The sequence below is a fragment of the Populus euphratica genome, unplaced genomic scaffold, assembly GCF_000495115.2.
Source record: "Populus euphratica unplaced genomic scaffold, PopEup_1.0 scaffold288.1, whole genome shotgun sequence".
In the NCBI taxonomy this organism is placed as follows: domain Eukaryota; kingdom Viridiplantae; phylum Streptophyta; class Magnoliopsida; order Malpighiales; family Salicaceae; genus Populus; species Populus euphratica.
Genome location: NW_011500136.1, coordinates 3,106 through 25,559, shown reverse-complemented (window position 1 = coordinate 25,559; position 22,454 = coordinate 3,106). Strand labels below are relative to the sequence as shown.

Here is a 22,454-nt window from a genome sequence, read left to right as displayed (position 1 = left end):
AATTTGGAGACTATCTCTGATTAAGTTTGTTTATAAACACTTTTGATCATTGACTTGGTTAAATTGAAGTAACTTAGCAAATCAACTTGCAACCAATATGAGATATAATCGGGTCAAATTTAAAAAAAAATCTCTTTAATCTTAATATAAAACTATTCAACAATGTTATTTTATAATCAATTCAGGTTAAGCAGCAACTCAAACCTTTAATTCAGTTTAATCATGGAGTAAATCGGACACCTATGGCAGTCACAAAATCAAGTGAGATATCGTGATGCATGGAGAATCCATCATTCAAGTTCACGTATTGCATAATTGAGTCATGATCCTGAAATCGCAGCCTCTTTCCAAACTATATATAGAAGAGATTTTGCTCGTGATTTTTTTAATTACTATGCAAGATTATTACCTTAACCGTGTTAGACATGTATGCAACAACAAGGTCGTTAGAAGTGATATATCACATTTTATCATCGGATCGCCTCTTGTTTTTATGAAAGTAAATTTATAAACATAATTGAGTATTAATTTTAATTTTTTTATAATCACATTAATAATTTTTTATGATAAAAATCTTATCAAAAGTCAATGAAATCTAATTCAAATAACATTAATATTTTTCTCTAAAAAAACTTTGTACTAAAACGAAAGAAAGAAAGAAAACAAAGATGAATAGGTGTAGTAAAATTAATATAGAGTCAATCAAATCAAGATGATTGATTTGATGAATCGATATAAATAGATTAATTAATTAATTAATTAATTACATATTACTGAGTTCATAATTGATTTTGTTTTAATATGGTGATTGAACTTCAAACCTAACTATTTCAAACTAAATAATAGAAAAGTGGTCAAAATACACAACTTTAATTCAAAAAACATTTTCATTGCTCATTATATATATATAGAGGAAGCATAACTCACCTTCCTAAACTCTCCAGTCTCTTTTCTTGGAGGAAGAAAGAAGAACACAAAACAAGCATGGCCACACCTTTCAAAGGGGGCAAAGGTCCATCATCCATGGCCATAGCTCTTGAGCAAGCATGGGGAACTGAGCCTAAGGACCCCACTGAATATAATAAAAATCATGCGTGTATTCAGCAGCAGAATATTAAATAACAATTTTAAATAAATGCTTATTTAAGAAAAGGGCACTGAAACACTACCATCGAAGTCTGCAACAAGCTTACAGTAGTGTCCAAATGCTTGATGTCATCAAAGCTCAGAGACTGTGGGCCACATCTCCATTTACGCAGTAGGAGCTAGCTCTGGTAGTCGAGCACCAGACCTTAGCTCCTTAGCCTCTGTCTACCACCGTAAAGACTAAAGAAGATGATTTTACAATTTGTGGTCCATTGGTTTCTGATGCCATCGATCCATGTTTTATATACAGAAAGGTTTGATTTGACGAGGGTGGAGCTTAGAATCAATGATGATAATGATTTTTATTTTTGAGAGTTTGGTTATCAGATCAAAATAATATATATATATATATATATATATATATAGAAAACATCATATCTATATTATATTACTTATTTCATTTTTAAAAAAATATATAGTTGAAACTACTTCTTCTTCTTTTTTTCAATTATAAGCTGTGAAATTAATTTAGACATTGAAATATTTTCCATTTATCTCGTTTAGATGATATAGTACATAGTTATTAAACTACGATTAATCTCATCAGCAGCCCTTTTCTCTGCTTCCATTTCATGCATGAAAACTCCAAAAACCCAAAAGTTATCACCACACCTAATAAAAAACCAAACCCACCCTTCCCCCCCATGAAAACTCCAAAAACCCAAAAGTTATCATCACACCTTCAAATAAAAAAACCAAACCCACCCTTCCCCCCCTTCCACATACCACCACCACGTCACCACCAAAAGAACCTTACAGCCTGGCAGAGACTCCTCTTCACACTTCCCTCCCAATCACACAATTCCATGTGTCCTTCCCTTGATGTTGACACAGTCCATCACCAGCTGTCTCCCTTACTCTTCTCCCTCTTATAAATAGCCCATCGCCCTCTTCTACCTCCACAAGCCAGGCCTATACCACCTTTCCTCTGGACGAATCCGTACCCCCACCGATGGCTTCTAATTACTACCTTGCCCCTCTTGCTTTCCTCTTCTGTTTCATTAGCCCTTCTCTCTCAGCTTTGGTTCAAGAACAACCTTTGGTGCTGAAGTACCACAACGGCATCCTCTTGAAAGGAAACATCACAGTTAATCTAATCTGGTATGGCGAGTTTACACCTATCCAACGGTCTATAATCGTTGACTTCATCAACTCTTTGAACTCCAAAGGGGCCCCACTTCCTGCCACCTCTTCATGGTGGAAGACAACTGAGATGTACCGTGGTGGTTCATCGTCCCTCACTGTAGGCCATCAAATACTTCATGAAGAGTTAACACTAGGCAAAATCTTGAAGAGCCAACATTTGATAGCTCTGGCCTCGAAAACCCATTTCACCGTTAACGCCATTAACGTTGTTCTGACGGCGAAAGATGTTGCCGTTGATGGGTTTTGCATGAACAGGTGTGGGACACACGGGTCAACAAAATCCGGGTCGGGTCGGGGAACCTACATTTGGGTTGGTAACTCGGACCTTCAGTGTCCGGGCCAGTGTGCTTGGCCGTTTCACCAGCCACTCTACGGCCCACAGACACCACCCTTGGTGGCACCGAACGGAGACGTTGGAGTTGACGGAATGATCATCAACCTGGCTACTTTGTTGGCTAACACCGTTACCAATCCGTTCAACACTGGGTACTTTCAGGGTCCACCAACTGCTCCTTTGGAGGCTGTTTCGGCATGTACTGGGATCTTCGGGTCAGGGTCCTATCCAGGTTATCCGGGTCGGGTCCTGGTTGATAAGGTCACAGGTGCTAGCTACAATGCTTATGGTGTCAATGGAAGGAAGTATATGTTGCCTGCTATGTGGGACCCAAAATCAAGTGCCTGCAAGACACTTGTGTAAAAAAAATCGGGTCCTGGTTTTTTCTTCTCTCTCTTTCTTAGACTTGATGATGATGGACTAGTTTGTCCTTTTGGGTGACCTGTAAATTCTCCTTATGAAAAATGCAGAAGAGATATAAATATTATAATAATAATAATAATAATAAACAGTTGTGTGTAAAGTGGGATTTGCATGGATTAATTTGTAGGATTCGAAGTGGTAATTCTGTTTGGTTTCCAGGAAAGATGGGTTAATGAAAGCCGAAGGGGGTTAATTCTGTTTGGTTTCCAGGAAAGATGGGGTAATGAAAGCCGAAGGGGGTGTGCCTGCATGAATGATGCTGGAGGCTAGGAGACCGTAATGACAGCATTAGGGGAATGATGAGGTGCATTTCACTATATTAATGGGGTTTGGCCATCAATGATTTTGTAGGGACCATTAATGAGCCCAGGATCATGTTGTGACATGAGAGGATAAGATCAAGCAATTTCAACACCTGTGACTAAATGCCTCCCTTGGATTCTTCCTGAAATTTTAACCTCTTCATTTTCTTGAGGAAAAATTGTTGCGTGCTGTAACTTGAGATGAGCTAATCTGCATGCTTTCACTTCGGTCATAACACCATCGGTGACCTTTTTTTTCATCGGATTCGTCCTGTGAGATTGATTTGTTCTTGGAAAGTAATGAAAAAACACTTGCCCGCTTTTCAACCATGTGAAATATGTTCTTTAAATATCATGTCTTGACCCTAACAGTACAGAGATCGGTACTAAACAGTACATATTTGCAGTACCAATGACTTTTGTCCATTCTCTAACACACCATCACTGTATATCCACGGTAGATGGAGGAAAAGAAAAGCCTCAAAACCAACTCCTATATTAGCAAACATGCTTACGTGCAATCAAAACAGTATGGGTCACACATTGCCATGATGCTTGCCTTCTTTGTCTGTGGAAATCACGAAGCACTCTATGCCTTGTGCCATGATGAGCGGGTATAAAGGATGATCTAATAATCGTCAGCCATTACTATGCATGGGCGAGCTTAATTCACATCTACCAGCAATCTGACAGAGGCCTACGGTACAAAGTCTCATTGCTCACTCAGCAAGTAAACCAGCTCAAAAGGAATGTTAAAAGGCTGAAACCCATAATTTTTTAGGCAAGCTAATGCCCACGGGTGAGAGCAAGCACTCGTTTTGCGGTCATGATTGGATTATCAGCTGCAAGTTCAGAAGCAGCCAAGGTTTTATCAACTCAGTAAGCAAGTCATGAACGGCACCTGTCATCCATTGCCCACCTGACCGAGTCTTGTAACTAGGCAATGTGGGTCAAAGTTGTATCTATCATCCATTAACAAAACTAACATTTATGCATCATATGTAATGGCAAAAACTTAATTTTCAGTTTTATAATCATCTTAATAAACATAAGACCCATTTGGGTTTTACATTCGGATAAGATTCTAGATTGTTGGTAGCCCATGAAGAATTCGTTTGCGTTGCCAATGCTCGAGTCATTGAGTAATGCTATCTCATGTACAAATACTTCAAGCCAACACAATTTAAATGACAAAAAGCTCACAAATGAATCTAGAGTTGGAAATCCGTAGGCATGGCTTAGTAGTAGTAAGCTCCTTGCACCTGCAAGATCACAGGCTTTGAAAAATATCCCATAAAATCATACTCATGTCCCACTAACATAGTTCATTGGTAAAGCAACGCAAAGTGATTTTCAATTAAAAATACATCAAAATAATTTTTTTCAGATATTTTTTCAAATTTTTTGTCATCAAGACATCATGAAAAGCATCTAAAAACAATCAATTTAATACTTTTCAAGAGAAAAGCACTCTGAAAAACATATTCAACCACAAAAACAGGCACTATGCTTTTAGGCGGATGGTACTCTCTTTGGGTAAAAAAATAGATAGTCTGAAAAGCAGTCAAGATAACCATAGCAGCATCAGTTGACATCTCAAACAGAAAAGTTCCAAAGAAAGAAAGTAGGCTTAATTTAAGCAAAGACACAGAGGCAGCAATGTACGTGACAAAAACTATAATATTGGAACCAGAGGAAGCTTTCAAGATAGCTCAAGCATGAATATTTTTAGGCAGTACAGAAGAAGCAGGCATTTTGATTTCATTGTCTACCATGAACAAAATAAAGCTCCAATTCTCACATTTCAACGTGTCAACCCAAGCAGGGAAAAATCTTCTGTTCATCTTTCCCAATGATTAAAACATGTGAGAAGAAAAGAGAGTACAAATTTTGTTAGATGTATCTCTCTGCTGGCAATGCTGCCTCAAACAAAATAGTATTTCAGCCATAGGGGCTGTAACGCATTGGCATTCTGTATCTCAGAACCTTCCTGCAGTGCAAAGAAAACATGCTAAATGACCATCATCGCTCCTTATAGATCAAGACAGAAAAAGCAAGTAAAAGCGTAAATGTAATGCACTTCTTAGATAGTGTACCCATATCCATAAGGAGAAAAGAGATAAGGAGGCATAGGAGCGCCCCTGGGTGGAAACCCCATATATGGGTTGGGTCGACGAGCGCGAAACTGCTTCATCCCAGGTAGATTGGTCCGCTTAACAGTTACCTGCAAAAGCACAGAACAAACCAATTTGTGGTTGAGAAATAGTTTAGAGAAAAGAAAGAATAGAGCCTAAGGTTATCAAGGTTAAGGGACTGAAGATTGCAATTAGATAGGGAGAAAAATACAGTTTCTTTACCTTCAATTGGCGACCATGTAACTCAGACTCGTTCAGAAGGAGAGCCTCCTGCACAGCCTCTGGTTCAAGGAATTCGACATATGCATAACCCTTTGGCTGGCCATACTTGTCAGAACGGATAGTGACCCTATTTATTGTCCCACATGCCTGGAAATGCTGCTGCACTTCTTCAGGGGTGCATGAATAGTCCACCTGCAACCATGTTAGGAATAAAAATCTTATAGTGCTATAAAAAAAGGTGAGCAAGGCAGGGGAATCTGTGTTGCTTCTTATAGATAGCCACGCTTTTGCCCATGCCAACGTTTTAGTTTGCAAGAACATCTTAAATTCCTTATCCCATTGTCATATGCCAACACAAAAAGTTCAATCCCAAAAAGCACTTATTCCAATGTCTCTGTTATGCATGCTTTAACAATTTCATTTACTTTATTTTTACAGTAAACCAAACAAAAAAAGGGCAGGTAGAATATTGATTCCATCCCCAGGTCAAGAAATCATTTTGATAACATATGTAACACAAGCAACCAGCCAAAAAAATCCCCACTACAAGTTTTTGACACTAAAATAACTCCTTGAAGGCAAATCATATAATAAGGAAAAGAGGCCTCACATTACCAACAAACACTGATCGAGAATCTACTTCCTCTCTATTTGCTTGGGATGCAGCAGCTGAAGCACTAGGATCTAATTGCACATAGAAACAGTAAGAAGGAGGAAGATATGCAAAAACAAAAATCAATCATTGCAGTTACTAGTCCTACTCACTTCCATTAAGCAATGAAGGGACACATAATATAATATCTTAAGCATAGGAATTTGACATGTGATGCATCTCTCTTGTTAACTTAAGGACCAAGACTTAGGACCGTTATCGATTGAGAAAATAGAAACTGGTAAACAAATAGAATAACCATTCAGTCAAATGCAAGTGCTTGATACAAATGACCAATGTGGAATGCCCCAGTTAAATCTTCAGTAGCGTGAAGCTAAAGAATTAATGACATAAAAGTCCTAAGCCCTAAAATCTTTCTTGCCCTTAAAAGTCTACAGAACATTCTCATCTCGGTAAGTGAAGTTCTCCGAAACCATAAATATATTGCATTTCTAACATTCAAATAACTTCAGGAAACATCTCAATCTAAGGCCAGTATTACAAAAATCTATAACAACATGAAACCAACATATATTACAAAACATTCACCAATCTAAGGCCAGCCACGGAACACAAACTACCTCACCCTAAAGCCACACAAACACACACACAAAAATCACTTCTAAACTCACACTAAGTCCCTCCTCACCACAATGCCCCATTATCCTCCAATCTCCAACAAACCCATCATCCCTACCATAACACTGATTAAAAGCAAAAATCCTAACAGATTAAAAAGAAAACACATAAAAAACCATAAACCCATAAAAAATAACAAAAACCCATTAGACCATAATTGCATATACCCAAAGTTACAACCTTGTATAGAGCCCATTTCCTTCTCAACCTTGGACTGCATCTCAAGAAGAGCAGCAGCTTCATCTTCCATTTCCTTTAGTCTCTTCTTCATATCATCAAGTTCCTACAATTTTAACCATAACCCAAAATTAGATTTCTCTTTTTGATCATAATTGAAATCCCATTAAGGTTTTTGTGTTTTATATCAATCAAAAACTAAAAATCGATCCAAGAACAAACAGAAAAAAAAATACTGGTACAGATTCGTTGGTCTCTGCAGCGGCCATGTCCACATCGTCACCGTCCATTCTGCCTCCCTCCTTCTGGAGTTCTCTCGGTGAAGAATGCGAGCGACACAATTCTTAATGCCAAAATCTAGTTAACACTACCAATCGCTCCACTGTTAATTCTTTCACTTGCTAAAAAGGAAATGCAACGACATATCATACACAGCTCGGGGTTTTCTTTCAAGTTTATCGAATTTTAGTCCCTGTAATTTTCCAAACATTATTAATCAGTATCTATATTTTAAAATTTGTTAAATAATCTCTTGACTGTCGTTGACTATCCTCATTTTAATAGTTTTGTTTATACGTGTATGGATATGAAAGGCATGACGAAGGGGGTTGGTCAGGGCAAAATCTTGGTAATAGATTGGGAGGGTCTATCATGATTTTTATTTAAAAAATTAATTAATTAATTAAAATAATATCATTTTAATTATTAAAAAAAAAACTTAGCAAGTTCATAATCTGTTTTTAATTAAAGTAGATCAAGTATAACCAAATCAACAAATTAATTAGAATTTTTACTAAATCAACTAAATTTTTTTTTTTTTTTTAAGTTGAATGAGTCCAAGTTCAGAATTAACTCTCCAAGTTGATTTAAAATTTACAGCTCCAACATAAATTTGATGTAGTTTTTCATTGCAAAAGGGAAATGAAATGACATATCAGTATAAATCACAAAAATTTCTTACAAGTTAATTATAATTTAGTTTCTATAGTTTGTCAAAATTAATTAATGAATCTGTATGATTAAATAATCCCTTGACCGACCATCCTCCCTTTAATTTTTCTTTTTGGAAAATATATGAAGGCATGAAGAATGTGATGTCACTAGGTTTGTGGTCACCCAATCTATACGCTCAATATTGCATAAGAAAAGGTTGATGTCTAAGGTCAAGCGAGGTTCAATTAAAAATTTTGAATAATTTTAAATAAGATATTTATTTTTAATTTGACAGAATTACTTTCTATATTAAATAAACAAACTGGGATTTACATAAATTATAAATAATTTTTCCTTTAAAAAAAAAATGAAATGAGACAACAAATAAAGGACAAGATTTTTATCTTCCTTTTTTTTTTAATTTAGTTCTTTATATTTTTTTTCACCTCTCATTTTTTTTTTCAATTTATTTTTTTAATTTCATCCTTAATTGTTTTTTAATAACCAAGTTATCTTTAAATTGACAAAGTCAAATTAATTACATCATCGCAACTTTTATATGATTTAATTTTAAATTTAAATTAGTTAAGAATTCAAGTTGAGAAGTTTTATCTATCAATTTAATCTTTAAAATTTTTTAATTAGTTAGTTAAATTGTTTTTGAACTGATCATGTTAACTATGTTATATTAGAATAATTTTTATATAATATAATTTTAAATTTGGATTGTATAAAAATTTTAATCAAAAAATTTTAATTTAATAATAACAATATAAAATAGTTATTTATAATTTAAATATCTTTTATTATGTTGAAAAAAAATCCCAACCTTAACATCTATTTAATCGTTTCTGTCTGTTTTATATATATCTAGACACGCGCGCGCGCGCAATCAGTCAAGACCTTAACAGTACACTAAACCTCAACATTGTCTTTAAGAGGTTGGACTAAAAGCTCCAAGCATAGCTTCTTGAAAGAAGCTAGCCTTTGAGCTCCCATGCCGGTCTCGTCTGCAACTTTGTCAACCTAATATTAGAGAACAAATTGAGAGCTTGCAACAGAATTTTATTAGCCAAGACATTAATAAAGGAAAAGGTGCTGAGCATGATACTAGCTTAAGTTCTGTGTAGCAGGCAGAGTAAATTTACTCTTCAATGCTCGCTAACACAAGCGATTTGATCTTCCTAGACTACAGATTGATCCCCATGCGAAGGAGTAGTTAAGGGGATTTCCATGATTTGTGTTGTTTGCTTGGGAGGTACCGATACAATAGCTGTAATAATAGGTTTTATCTTCTCTGTGGTCTTGATAATAACCAAGAACAAAATTCTGTATAGAACCACCATTCCAAGCAAAATGGCAAGATCAACCCACTTGGAGACACCCATTTCCACTTGCCATCGATCTCTCAGAATTTGTTCACCAGGAATCGTCCGTGGCTCTCCGGCTTGATTGCTAGGAAATGTTAGTCCTTCAAATTCGTTCTTGAACAGTCCTTGGTAGGCATACTTATGGAAGGCAATGTAGTACATGGGATACTTCCAGAATGGCTGAGGGAGATCATTTGGCAATCTAAAGAACCCCCCACCTAGAACCATGAAAGCTTGAATCCCAGCTCCTGTTATTATTCCCATCAGAAAATTTGGCACCATACTCGCAACGGTCATCATTAAGCTCTCCACCAACATCATGCAAGCAAACAATACTAAAATAAAGTATATGAAGTGTTCATATCCCTTGTGAAGTCCAGGAAGGTAATAAGTTATTGCTCCAGGAATTACTGATATCAGTAACAGGTATGGAAAGGCAGAGAATGTGTTGCCAAAAACAAAAGCAGTGGCACCATAGTGCCCATTCAACCTTTCTCTTTCAAATACCTTGATTCAAGAGGAGAAAAATATTTAGAAATAAACATACAATTTGGAACAAAAATATATGTGCACTGATTTATGTCTATACCTTCATATCTTCCACAAAAGAAGGAAATCCTCCGATTGTCATGAACGTTAAGAAAGAAGCTATGAACATTAGCAGAGAACCTCTATCCTGAAACCATATTGATTTTTTAGGCTCCATGTTAATTAAGTTGTAATTAATAAAATCAAGTGAAGGCCGGTTGAGTTATATATTATGTCATACCTGAATTGAATCATTATCAGATCCAAGGTTGTAAAACAAAGTAGCAAGGCCTAATGCTAATGAGACATAGATGGCGACCCGCAACCAATAGTACCCAAGATCTCGATACATGTTTACGAAAGATCTTCTTGTAAGCACAAGACACTGAGTAAGGAAGTTAGAATGGCTTCTTTCCTCTAATGTCCCACAATCCTGTATCCATCTAACTGTTAATCATCCCTTTCAATGACTGTAATATCATGAATTTATCACTTAGAAAAGTGGGAGGGAATTAGAGCATACCTTTTCACATATTTCTGTGACTAGTCTCTTAACCTGTTGATAATGGTCTGATGATTTATACGCCTTTGTAAGAGTATTAATCGCTACCTCTGCGGTAATTGCATCTTCTAAACCTTGTTCAGGAACCTGTGAAGGACATAATCAGAATTTTAATGAACATTTTAAGATGAATCTTTAAGCCACCATTGTCTACATTGGTGTTCAACCAATCAATACCTAATTGTCTCCGTCTCTTCTATCCTGATATACTAATTAACCAAAGATACCGTAAAGCCAGACCTTGGATAAGACAACATACCGTTTCGAAATCTTTGTTTATGGTTTTCAGGAAATGATCAGATGGGTTCTGGAGAGTCGGGCAAGGAAAGCCATTTAAGGCAAAAAACTATATTGAAACAAAATAAAGATGAGGTTAATTCCTATATGATCTACATATATCAGATCAACTAAGCCTACAAAACTTTGATGCTCAAATACCTCATTTGCTTGTGAAGCTGGGCCAAAATACACTACTTTACCAGCACTGAGCAGGCAAAGACTGTCGAAAAGCTGAAAGACCTCACCACTAGGCTGATGAATGGATGCAATTACAGTTCTTCTATTTTCATCCTTGCGGTCAAATCTAACAATTCTGCTCATGACATGATATGATGCTGCACTATCAAGCCCACTTGTGGGTTCATCAAGAAAGAGAAGTTTCGGATGTGTTAGTATCTCTATGCAAATGCTCACTCTCCTCTTTTGACCACCACTAAGTCCTTTAGATCCCCACCCTCCAATTCTTGTATTCATGGCATCTTGCAGCCCCATTTCTCTTATTGTCACCTCTGCTCTCTCTTTCTTTTCTGCCCTTGACATTGAGTCTGGCAATTGGAGCTGAGCTGAGTAGTACACAGCTTCTTTGACTGTTAATGTTGTGATTAAGGTTTCATCTTGAGTTACATAAGCCTGTGTGCATCAATGAAAAAAAAAAACCTTTTAGAAAATGTTTGTCGATGATTATTCAAATATTATAGTTTATGATATAAAATTCCTAATGTTTTCATCATTTTCTTTTTTTTTTTCCTTACCGATGTACCATAAGCCAGCCTTTGTTTGTGGCCATTGATTAGTATGTCTCCTGTTTGTCGTGTGTTTGAACCCAGTCTCCCTGCAACAGAAACTCAAGTCAAACTATAACATTTGAAACATATAAATTAGCTGTCAAGAAAGATTATGCAGATCAGCTTGATTAGTGTTATTGTGATCTTATAATGTATGGGAGCTTGTTTTTTAAGATTTGGTCAACATTAGGAGAGGATCAGATATGTTGTGATGTGCATACTCCAAAAGCTGAGTACTATCTAATTAGTTACCTGCCAATGTATCAAGAAGTGTTGACTTGCCACAGCCTGAAGGACCCATGATAGCCAAAAGCTCTCCAGGCTGAGCATAACCAGTTAAGCCCTGAAGGATTGATTTACTGCCTTTTTTCCCAATGGAAACAGTCACCCACAAATCCTCCCAAGTCAAGAAAACACCATTATGATCAGTGGCTGCACCTTCTCCTCCTCCCCTACTGCTTGACGGTGGAGCAACAGTTTTTACTCCTAGTGTGGCCTGAATTTCGTGGTTATAACTCAAAGATGTTGACTGATAATTAAGCCTATGATCGCTTGCAGATGATTGCTTGGAAGGGTAAGGAAGAGAAGACATGGTGGAACGTGTGAGTTGAGAGCGCAAGGGAATGAGTGGTGTGTCTTCAGCTATTGTACGTAGGCAATGTCAAAGACAGAGGCTTGTATTTATAAGGGGATGATGGGTCCCTCGACCTCGTGTTGCAGGTGGTTGTATAGATTTTATTTGTTAAAACGACCAATAGGCTTGTATGTATAAGTTGAACTTATGGACATTATTCTAACATAAAACCCTAAACTATTGTGTTAGGGTTTAATTTTATTTACACAAGCATGTCATTTTTTATTATTATTTTTTAATATAAGATAGTTATTACTAATCACATATATATTTAAAATCTTCCTTATATATACGAGTTTATTCTATTTAATTATAACTCTCCCTTTAACAAATTTTTTTAAAAATATAATAGTATTGTTGAATTACTGTAATATCTTCCAGAATTCATCACTTTTATAAAAGCCTTTTTATTTAGATCTGATGTCTACTCTTTATTCCTAACCTAGAAGTCACAATTTACTACTCCACAAGTCATTTACTCTTCATCAAAGAGTTCAACTAACTTTCTTTTTATTACATATACAATAATCATAAAAGTATGGAATGTATTCATACTTGTTTTGGTTATGCAAAAACATGTTGTATTTGCTTAGTTTATAACTAACCCAAATCATTTTCCATGATGTTGAAAGCTTTTAAATACTAGTTAATAATGCAAGAAAATTATTTAACATGGGATACATTATAATATCAAGTACTAGTCATTTAATGCATGAAAAATATTTAACATGGGATAACATTGCCAAGATCTACACAAAATCATTGGAAACTAACAAGTGAAAATTGTTAGTGTATATGCGTTGTCAATAATCAGTTAGTTACACATTATATTAATTGAATTTGTTCATATAAACATATTTATTTTAGTAAAGTTTTTATTTATCTTTAATATTCATCAAATATAATAAATCTAATATTTGATTAATAAATCTAGAGTAACGATAAAGTACTTGGAATAAAAAAATATTTTATAAAAAAAATTATAAATTCGTTATAATAACGAGATTTTTATTAATCAAAGCATTGTTGCTACATGTTTATGGTCAATGCTCTATTAAGAATAGAAATTAATTAAAGTTGTTAACACTTATACATATTGTGATATTTCTTTTATAAAAAAAACAATTATTCTCATAAGCTGATGTATGAGGAATACCTAAAATTAATATGTAGGTACCTGTTAAATGACATGTACAGTATTGAAATGACTTGCATAAGAATTTTATATAGAAAGATCACCTATGTCTATAGAAAGGTTCACTTAATGGTTATGTAAGTGATCCTTAGACTTGAGATCATTAAGTTATTTTATATAAGATATGTGATGCTTTGATCATAACTACATGTTATCCTAACCAAGGATAATAAACAAGCAGATATTTGGTATAACATGAACTATATAAAATTATATGAGTGATCATGAGATAATTCATCATCCTAGATGAATTGAAAAAAATGATTCACATGTTCTTAAATAGTATTAATTACAAGGTGGAATGAAATTTGAAAAAAAATAAAATCTTATTCAAAGAATCAATGACTATGGTATTGAGAATAAACATGATTTGACAGAGTAAACACACTTTATGCTATAATGTTTAACCAAGAACATTGTTGATGAAGATAAAATGATACAACCTACATCAGTGCACTTAATAAAAAAGCAGAATCATAACTACTAATAACAAATCCAAAAAACAGGATCACAATAGAGAATTTCTCAAACCAAGTACGAGGTGCTTGTTTGAGACCATATAATACTTTCTTAAGCTTACAAATATACCTAGAGTCATGTGAAACACTAGGAGGGGGGGTTATATAAACTTTTTCTTGAAGATCTCTATTCAAGAAGGTATTTTTAGCATTAATTTACGAGATATGTCATTGACGAATCAAAGATACTACAATAAGAGTACGAATAGTAGTCATTTTTGCAACAAAGACAAATATCTTCTCATAATCCATACTCTACTATTAAGAGTATCCTTTTTGCAACCAACCTAACTTTGTATTGCTTAATAAACCCATCAAAATTAATCTTGATCTTATACATCTAACGACATCCAACAACACTTTTACTAAGAGGTAAAGAAACAAAATCCCAAGTACTTGTCTTATACAAAATATAAAGTTTCTCATCAATAACCCGCTGCCAAAGAGAATCAATAATTGACTCTTTATATGAAGAGGGCTTAGATAAACAATGAATATAAGCTAAAAAAAGGAAATGATGAAGAATAACAAGAATAAACAAAATATGATAGTTTTATAGACTTACAAATATGAATGGATAACATGGAGGTGGGTTCACAATCTCATATAAAGCTTGAGAAGCTGTAGATGAAAATAGAGCTTCAAGTGTACTAGAGAGTAAAGTGTGAGTACCTGTGGAATTATGAGTATAAATTGGTTGAACATATAGAGGAGTATTTGAAATACTCATTGGTTGAACATATAGAGGAGTATTTGAAGTACTCGGAACCTGAGATGATAAACTATCAGAATCCTTAGAAAAAGAATCTATACAAATAAGATCAGGTCTAGTTAGGTTATAAGTAGTGGATGGAATAGAAAAGAAAGATATATATATTCGAGAAAGACAATATGATGAGACACATAAAGTTTCTCAATTATTGAGTCAAAACAACGATTCTATTTTTTACCTTCACTATAACCCAAAAAGACACAAATAATAGATCGGGAGGATAACTTACTACATTTTATATGAGGAAGAAAGATAAAAAATGAAACAAGTATAATTAAAAACTCTAAATGAGGAATAATCAGGGACATATCCATATAACTTTTCAAAAAGAGACAAACCCATACTATGAGATGATGGAATGATATTAATCAAAATTACAGCAGTAAGGACAACTTCTCCCTGAAGCTCACTAGGAACAGAAGCAGACAATAAGAGAGCGAGCAGTTTCGACAACATGCCTATGTTTTCTTCCAGCAATTCCATTTTGCTTAGGAGTATCTATACATGAAGTTTGGTGAATGGTTCCATCTAGGGCAAACAAATGATAAAATTTATTAGAGATGTATTTTCCACCCAAATCACACCTAAAGTTTTTTTTATTGTAGCAGAATGTTGAGTATTGACAAGAGCTTAAAAGGCTATACACATCTCAAAGAATTTATAATAATATTTCATTAAATAAACCCAATAATAACGAGTATAATCATCAATAAAATATAATATCAAGACCCTCTTTTTATGGCAACAAAAAATGGTCCTTATGCATCAGAATGAATCAAGTCAAATGGTGAAGAAGAAACAAAAATACTTTGATTAAAAGGTAAAGTGGAAAATTTTATTAGTTTACATCTATTACAATAAGAAATATCATACATTTGCAAGTTTTCTAAAGCTCTTATGGATGTCAAAAATCTCAAATAAGAAGATGAAACATGAATTAGACGAGAATGCCATAGATAAAAACTTGAAGATGAAGGACTCAAACGAAAAGAAGATAAATAAATAGTTGTAGCAGTGGCGGTGACTACTAGCAATTTTAACTCATCCAAAATATATAGTTCATTCTCCCTACGACCTGTCCCAATCAACTTTTAAGACTACAAATCTTGTAAACAATAAAAAGTAGAAGAAAAAATGACAAAATAATCACTATAATCACATAATTGACTAATGAAAACAAGATTCAATTTGAGTTTTGAAATAAGATAAACATTAGGGAGAGACAAGTGAGGTGTGATAATAGAACCGACACCTATTAAGGGCATGAGAGTGTCATTATCAGTTATAACAGGAATGAAGGGTGAAAGGGATACAAAGGTAAAATATGAAGAATCTAAAAACATATAATATGAAGCACTAGAATTTAATACCCATTTAGAATATCAAATACCTAACAAACCATGAGGCAACTTACCTATGAAAGGAGAAGCGGACATTGCTTGTGGTTGTAAGGAGAGAAACTTATGAAATTGCTTAGTTAGAGTACTAAGATAGGTGATAAAGCCTGATGAAGTTACTACAACAATATTGTGGTGTGGTGGTTTATTGCTTTAAAGTGGTCTATCAACATTAGATTGTGATTGGCTGTCATGCTTTCAAGTTTGATTATGTTATTTCAACTTGGGATACCAAGCCTTTTAATGACCTTTTTGTTTAGAGAAATTGCACTCATCAAAGCCAACTCTTAAGTGAGGCTTATTTTGATGATTAGAGAATGATTTAAAGGATACTGCTAGTATAGAAAGATTTCAAGCAGAAAGAATTCTCTTTTTAGAATAAGACTGATGACGTATTTCTTCAAGCAATAACTCACTAACAACAGAGTCAGCATAAAACAGCAGAGAACGATGCAGAATTAAACCTCTAAATCCTTCAAAATCACTGCGAAGTGCTGTTAAAAACTATACAAATCGTTACTGCTCTCTACGCTCAATATAAGCACCACATGCCTTTAATTATACCTATTTTGTAAGAGCCAATTAATCCTAAATATTTATCATAGTAGAATAAAACTTTTAAATACTTATATTCTTCTAATGAAGAGCTCATATGATATTCTCTAACTAATACTACTTTGCAAAATTTGATTGCATGAATAACATTTACAGATGATCTCAAACCTTCTTTGTTATCTCATATTTCACCAACTACGTATCTATGGAATACTCAATAGAATTGTTGATTAAAGTAATAATTTTTACACTGTTTACTTTCCATGTATCTATCAAAATAGCATCCTCCTCTTCAATATTCTTGGGTATCACATAAGTTCTACAAACATATCCTCATATCTTACTATCCTTAAGAAAACTTCTCATTACATAACTCCAGTATAAATAATTCTTTTCATCCAACCTCACACGTACAGACTGAAGCGAATCATCTCTTTTGATAACCATAATTAACAAACAAAAAAGAACCAGAATGCAAAAGCAATGGAAGACTAAGTACTAAATTGTAGAAATTAAACAAATATCATAAAAACTGAACAAATACTTTTCAAAATTATACGATTACTCCAAAACATAACATAAATTACAGAAACTGAACGCAAATATCAAATTAAAAAAGCTAAAAAAAAGATGAAAGACCAATTTTTGTAGAAGCAAAAGATAAAATATCACTTCAAAAAAATTTAGAATAAATTAAAAGTTTGAATCCACGAAAGCTATGTTTGGGATTAACCTTGTTCTATAAAATCAACTCTGATACCATGTTAAATTAATTAAGATAAACTAAAAAAAAACATAAAAGAGAAGAAAATTCAAATTCTTATTAATCTGTTTATTCCAAAGTGCTTGAGTTAACCCAAATACAAAGAGAGTATATATAGGTTAAAATAAAAATACTATTCTACCCTTAATAAATAAAACAAAACAAAATGTATTATTTAACAATACACAGTGAAATATATAACTCCTGAAAAACATGAAAGAAAAGAGTTAGCACTAAAAAATATAACAATTTTTTTCTCTTTAACAATAACTCTCTTCTAAAAAGGTGCAGGAGATTTCTTAATAATAGTTTATATAGATTAGTGTTAGAAGTTGGATATTTGGATGACTTGTGTCAAAGTTAAAATGAATATTTGATCTTCAAGTAATCTTCGTATAATTTATAAACAACTCTTGATCCATCTAATGGGATCTTGGTACACCTAAAAGATTTTAAATTTATATTTTTCATTGCATATATATGTATTGAAAAACCCAACAAAAATATCCATATTTGTGGATGATCTTCATAGGATTTGGAAGGTTTTGTGGTGTATATTTTATTCATGAAAGCTTTTATTGTTATCTATATCAATCTTTCCACTTTTCAGTTCAATTTGTGGTTATTATTAATGACTTTTTTTAACACAAATAATTGTTGATTTATTTAATTAAATGCATATGTCGATCTGTTGATTTATTTAATTAAATGCATATGTCAGTCTTTTAATTTACAATTAATTTTTTAATTAAAAAAACATCAGAAACACTTGCACATTTATGTTTTTGTGTTAATTTTTGTTAGATATGACCCGCAGTAAAATACAGACTAAGTAGCCAGTAAAACATATAACATGTTTATCAATCTAGGTTAATCTTTCAAGAATATGTTCATCTCAAAGCTTATTATATAAAATTGATACTTTGGGTTAGTTAATAATGACTATTAGAAAATTGATAAATACAAATAAAAATATTGATGGAATATTTTTATCGGTAAATTATAATAAATTTTACCAATAAAAATATTCCCTCAAAATATACTGGAAAAAATATACATATATAAAAGATTTTATTTATTTTTAATTAGAACATAATTAATCATGCTTCTAAGGAAACATAAAAGGATCCAAATACACTCCTTAAATTAATCAAAAATATCAAACTAACTAATTATATATTATTGCTTACGTTTCCTGAAAAGTTAGCATCATTTCATACAGCAAATAATTATTTATTAATCTTAAACATGTTTCACCAAAAAATAACTTATCAACTTGAAAATCCTAATTTATTATCTCTTTATGCAATTTCAAGTCCTAATTTATTATCTCTTTATACAATTTCAAAGTAACAATCTAATTTTAGAATTTAGCAACCTATTTTATTTTCAATTGCTTAATTAAAATGCCATAATTTTTAAAACAACATAACACCAAATAAAAACTAAAAGTCATCAAACATCAAATTAGAAAAAAAAAATCATCAGTTAATCACATAACGTTTTTGTCACAATCTTGGCTGAAAATCGACATTTTTTTTTTTTACGGTGAAATAAATAATGATAATAATAATTGATGTGGTAGGGTGTGTTTGGCTGGTGCAACCTTTCTCCGTATAATTTGTTTTTCTCTCACATCAAGTAGTGGCCACACCCTCACAGATACCTAGCTAATCCATCATTAATGAGTCCACTGACTATTTTGCACCGAATAAAGGCAGTAAATGGATGAAAACTACAATTGATGTTACTCATCTCAAGTAGCCAATTACAAAACAAAGTCTTGTTCAACATGGCTCTAAAATTCAATCTTTCATCGATGCATGGATCTAAAATAATGTTTTTCTAAAAAACATAAATTAAAATTAGATTTCTCTCATATTTTGATTGGGTCACGTATTAATCCACTCATTCAATCAGATTTGACCAGATCAATTCTCGCCATATTTAATATAAAATCTAACTTAAGTTATGTTTAGTTCAACAAATTACTGGATTAAAGTTAAAGCCTTATTTTATAAAATTATTGCAAACCCTTCTCGAGGACATCGTAAATTATACATATATTCGTTTTGATCAAGTTGGTTTTTTATATATATATTTTGATTCATTAGATCTATATATATATATATATATATATCTTGATTCATTAGATTAATTAGATTCACCAAATCAATTCCCAAATAATTCAATATAAAGCCTGAACTGAGTAATGTCTGGAGCCACTAAATTACCCAGCCCGGTTTTATAATAACATTGTTGCAAGCCCTCGTATAGAAACATCATGAATCGTTTTCCAGGTGTTTGATAGCTCATATGTAGGCACTTAATGCATGGAAATTATTTTACATGGAGAAAGAAATGAGCCATGAATCGTTTTCCAGGTGTTTGATAGCTCATATGTAGGCACTTAATGCATGGAAATTATTTTACATGGAGAAAGAAATGAGCAGCAATTAATTTTCCATGTTTTACTAGCAACTACAAAAATCAGAGGACCCTAGCAATTAATTTTCCATGTTTTACTAGCAAGTACAAAAATCAGAGGACCCTAGCAATTAATTTTCCAAGTATGTGGCCTGATTTCTTGGGATTGTGAGTCTTCCTTCCATATGCCATGCATTCGAGGGGAAGGTTGTAGACAAATTCGGCTTTTGCACCATTATTTGTGGTGGACGCGCAAAGTTTTTTAACATATATTCAAGTAAAGTTTTTTTCAACTTAAAATTTATACAAATATATTATTATTTAAATTTTAAATTTTAATTTTATCAAATGAGATTGAAACTCATAATCTTTTGATGCATTATTTCAAAACTTACATTAACTTAATAAATCAACTCATTATCTAGAGTTTAGACCGGTTTAAATTGAAAAAAAAAACTTAGTTAACCTAATTAAAAACTTTAATCGACATAATAATCCGAACAAAATCTGACCATTAACATATTAATTTTTTATTAAAATAATATTATTTTTAAGTTGTTTTAGAGTCTATCTTGGAGTTATTGTTACAAGTCAGGTTTTAAAATTTAAATTTTAGATTTGTGTCAAACTCTCCACCAGCTTACGATTAGTTCCTACCAATTTGTATCAATCGCACGAAAGGGAGTTGATGGTAATAATTATTGATTTTATACGCACGAAAGGGAGTTGATGGTAATAATTACCGATTTTAATTTTAATTTTAATTTTAATTTTATCAAATGAGATAATTGTTTTATGCATTATTTTAAAATTTAGAATGAATCAATAAATTAATTTATTATCAAATTAAATATAAAACTTAGACGGGTTTGAATTAAAAAAATTCAAACAAAAAAATTTATCTAATCTGATTAAAAACTTAAATTGATTTAATTATTTGATTAAAATCTGATCATTAAATATGTTAATTTTTTTATTAAATTAATATTATTTTTTGGTATAAAACTTCAAATACGATTTATATCAAATTCTCTATCAGTTTACAATCAATTCATAGTAATTTGTACCATCCAGATGAAAGGGAGTTGATGGCAATAACTTGGCAATAACTACTCTTTGATGGAGAGTACTAGCCGCCCCCATCCAAATGTGTTTTGCGTGTAGTGACTAATACAGAACAAGCGCAGACTTTGAGGAAGTAAATTTTCTCACGACAAGATGGGGTCGCCTCTCCCTCTCTCTTTAATGCTTTCGCTGCATGTATATGTATATTTCTATCTATCATTTTTCATATTTTGTGAGATTTCATGTGTATATATATATATATATATATACACGGAGCCAGGAATCTTTTTTATCCTGGGCTATAAATAAATAAACATAAATTATTTTTTAATATTTATTATTAAATAAACACTTTGGTCGTTTCCATCACTTTATTAATAATGCATGTAAATTTTTATATTATAAATAAAAAAATGAGCTAAGAAATCATATTTCATACCGATGGGAGTTAAACAGGTGGTAAAAAATATGGTAAATACGTGAAATATCATGAAGTTTACTTGAGTATTTATTTATTTATTTTTATTAATGTGGATATCTGGATCAACTCACATATACTTCGACTAGTCTTACGAGTCATGAAGTTAAAAATCATATAAATCTTTAGTGATCTTTAGAGAGCAAACCTAAAGCCTGACTAATTAGGCTACAATCCTCATGGTTGATTGAGTATTTATTTGCTACTATAAGATGAGGGCTAAAGAGTAAAGAGCATTTGGGAACGCGGTTTGCACCGCATTTCCTTAAAATTTATTTTTTTATTAAAAAATAGTTTTTTTGGTATGTTTTGAATCATTTAGATATGTTGATTTCAAAAATAATTTTAAAAAAATAAAAAAAAATTATTTTAATATATTTCAGCATAAAAAACACTTTAAAAACACAATCGCAACCACATTCTCAAACTTATTTTTTTAATTTTATTTTTTAAAATTAAATTTTTAATGTTTTTCTATGAATCAAATACATATAAATTAGGATATATAAAATAAGTTCTTTTATCTGGAATAGAAAATCCTAGAAATTTATTCAATGAGTAAGAAGAGAAATTAATAGGATGCTAAAGGCTAAGAAACCTAATAAAAAGGTACGAGGCTAATAAGAAACAATGCAAAGGAAATATTTACATATCCAAATTTGAAAAAAAATAAATAAAAAGGCTATACTTATAATTATAATTATAAGATGGAATATTATATTTTTTTTAAGATTTATTTTTTTTACCCGGGCTACAGCCCACCTTAGTCTTCTATGCTCCTCCGCCCCTATATATATATATATATGCTTTATTTTGTAAGATATTTTAAGTGCTCAAGTTGTTCTTGTTTGTGGTGTTGAAAATAATAATATCAATCTTTTAAATCTAAAAAGATAAAGAGGGGGGGGCACATTAAATAAAATAGTTAGTAAATATAATAGTTTATATATAAACAAAGTCGCCCGTGATTCCTTAATTTGTTCAACTCTTCATAAAAGATTATTAAATACAATAAAT

General features: G+C 32.4%; 3 protein-coding genes and 1 long non-coding RNA gene across 5 annotated transcripts; 1 reads left to right on the top strand and 3 right to left on the bottom strand.

The window, feature by feature from the left end:
- Positions 1–811: 811 nt before the first annotated feature.
- On the bottom strand, positions 812–1,320 carry LOC105110495 (uncharacterized). Its single transcript, XR_839489.1, has 2 exons — positions 1,170–1,320; positions 812–1,072 (listed from the first exon to the last, which is right to left on the bottom strand). It is a non-coding gene; the product is annotated as an uncharacterized LOC105110495 (long non-coding RNA).
- Positions 1,321–2,030: 710 nt separating this feature from the next.
- LOC105110494 (protein EXORDIUM-like 2) lies at positions 2,031–3,149 on the top strand. Its single transcript, XM_011005564.1, has one exon. The coding sequence runs from the start codon at positions 2,099–2,101 to the stop codon at positions 2,987–2,989; it is 891 nt and encodes a 296-aa protein (XP_011003866.1). The 5' UTR covers positions 2,031–2,098; the 3' UTR covers positions 2,990–3,149.
- A 1,864-nt stretch (positions 3,150–5,013) lies between these two features.
- On the bottom strand, positions 5,014–7,602 carry LOC105110493 (polyadenylate-binding protein 2-like). 2 transcript variants are annotated; one of them, XM_011005561.1, is made up of 6 exons: positions 7,413–7,602; positions 7,180–7,282; positions 6,319–6,392; positions 5,709–5,900; positions 5,448–5,575; positions 5,014–5,341 (listed from the first exon to the last, which is right to left on the bottom strand). In XM_011005561.1, exons 1-6 carry the CDS (start codon positions 7,464–7,466, stop codon positions 5,293–5,295), a joined length of 600 nt encoding a protein of 199 aa, XP_011003863.1. In that variant the 5' UTR covers positions 7,467–7,602; the 3' UTR covers positions 5,014–5,292. The 2 variants fall into 2 exon arrangements, with proteins under 2 accessions (XP_011003863.1, XP_011003864.1); XM_011005562.1 differs by having other exon boundaries at positions 7,419–7,602.
- Positions 7,603–9,153: 1,551 nt separating this feature from the next.
- LOC105110492 (ABC transporter G family member 11-like) lies at positions 9,154–12,294 on the bottom strand. Its single transcript, XM_011005560.1, has 8 exons — positions 11,886–12,294; positions 11,601–11,680; positions 11,008–11,478; positions 10,829–10,915; positions 10,531–10,656; positions 10,249–10,440; positions 10,069–10,155; positions 9,154–9,986 (listed from the first exon to the last, which is right to left on the bottom strand). The coding sequence occupies exons 1-8, from the start codon at positions 12,223–12,225 to the stop codon at positions 9,294–9,296; spliced, it is 2,076 nt and encodes a 691-aa protein (XP_011003862.1). The 5' UTR covers positions 12,226–12,294; the 3' UTR covers positions 9,154–9,293.
- Between the last annotated feature and the right edge of the window lie 10,160 nt (positions 12,295–22,454).

Bases quoted from the DNA above. Each gene is read 5' to 3' on its own strand.
- LOC105110492 (XM_011005560.1), bottom strand. From the start codon at position 12,225: ATGTCTTCTCTTCCTTACCCTTCCAAGCAATCATCTGCAAGCGATCAT. The intron at 10,916-11,007 runs GTATTTGAGCAT...GTTTCAATATAG, and splicing joins CAGCTTCACAAGCAAATGAG to TTTTTTGCCTTAAATGGCTT. The intron at 10,441-10,530 runs GTATGCTCTAAT...AGATGGATACAG, and splicing joins TCACAGAAATATGTGAAAAG to GATTGTGGGACATTAGAGGA.
- LOC105110493 (XM_011005561.1), bottom strand. From the start codon at position 7,466: ATGGACGGTGACGATGTGGACATGGCCGCTGCAGAGACCAACGAATCT. The intron at 7,283-7,412 runs GTATTTTTTTTT...TTAAAATTGTAG, and splicing joins AGACCAACGAATCTGTACCA to GAACTTGATGATATGAAGAA. The intron at 5,342-5,447 runs GTACACTATCTA...TTTGCACTGCAG, and splicing joins TTTTCTCCTTATGGATATGG to GAAGGTTCTGAGATACAGAA.
- LOC105110494 (XM_011005564.1), top strand. From the start codon at position 2,099: ATGGCTTCTAATTACTACCTTGCCCCTCTTGCTTTCCTCTTCTGTTTC.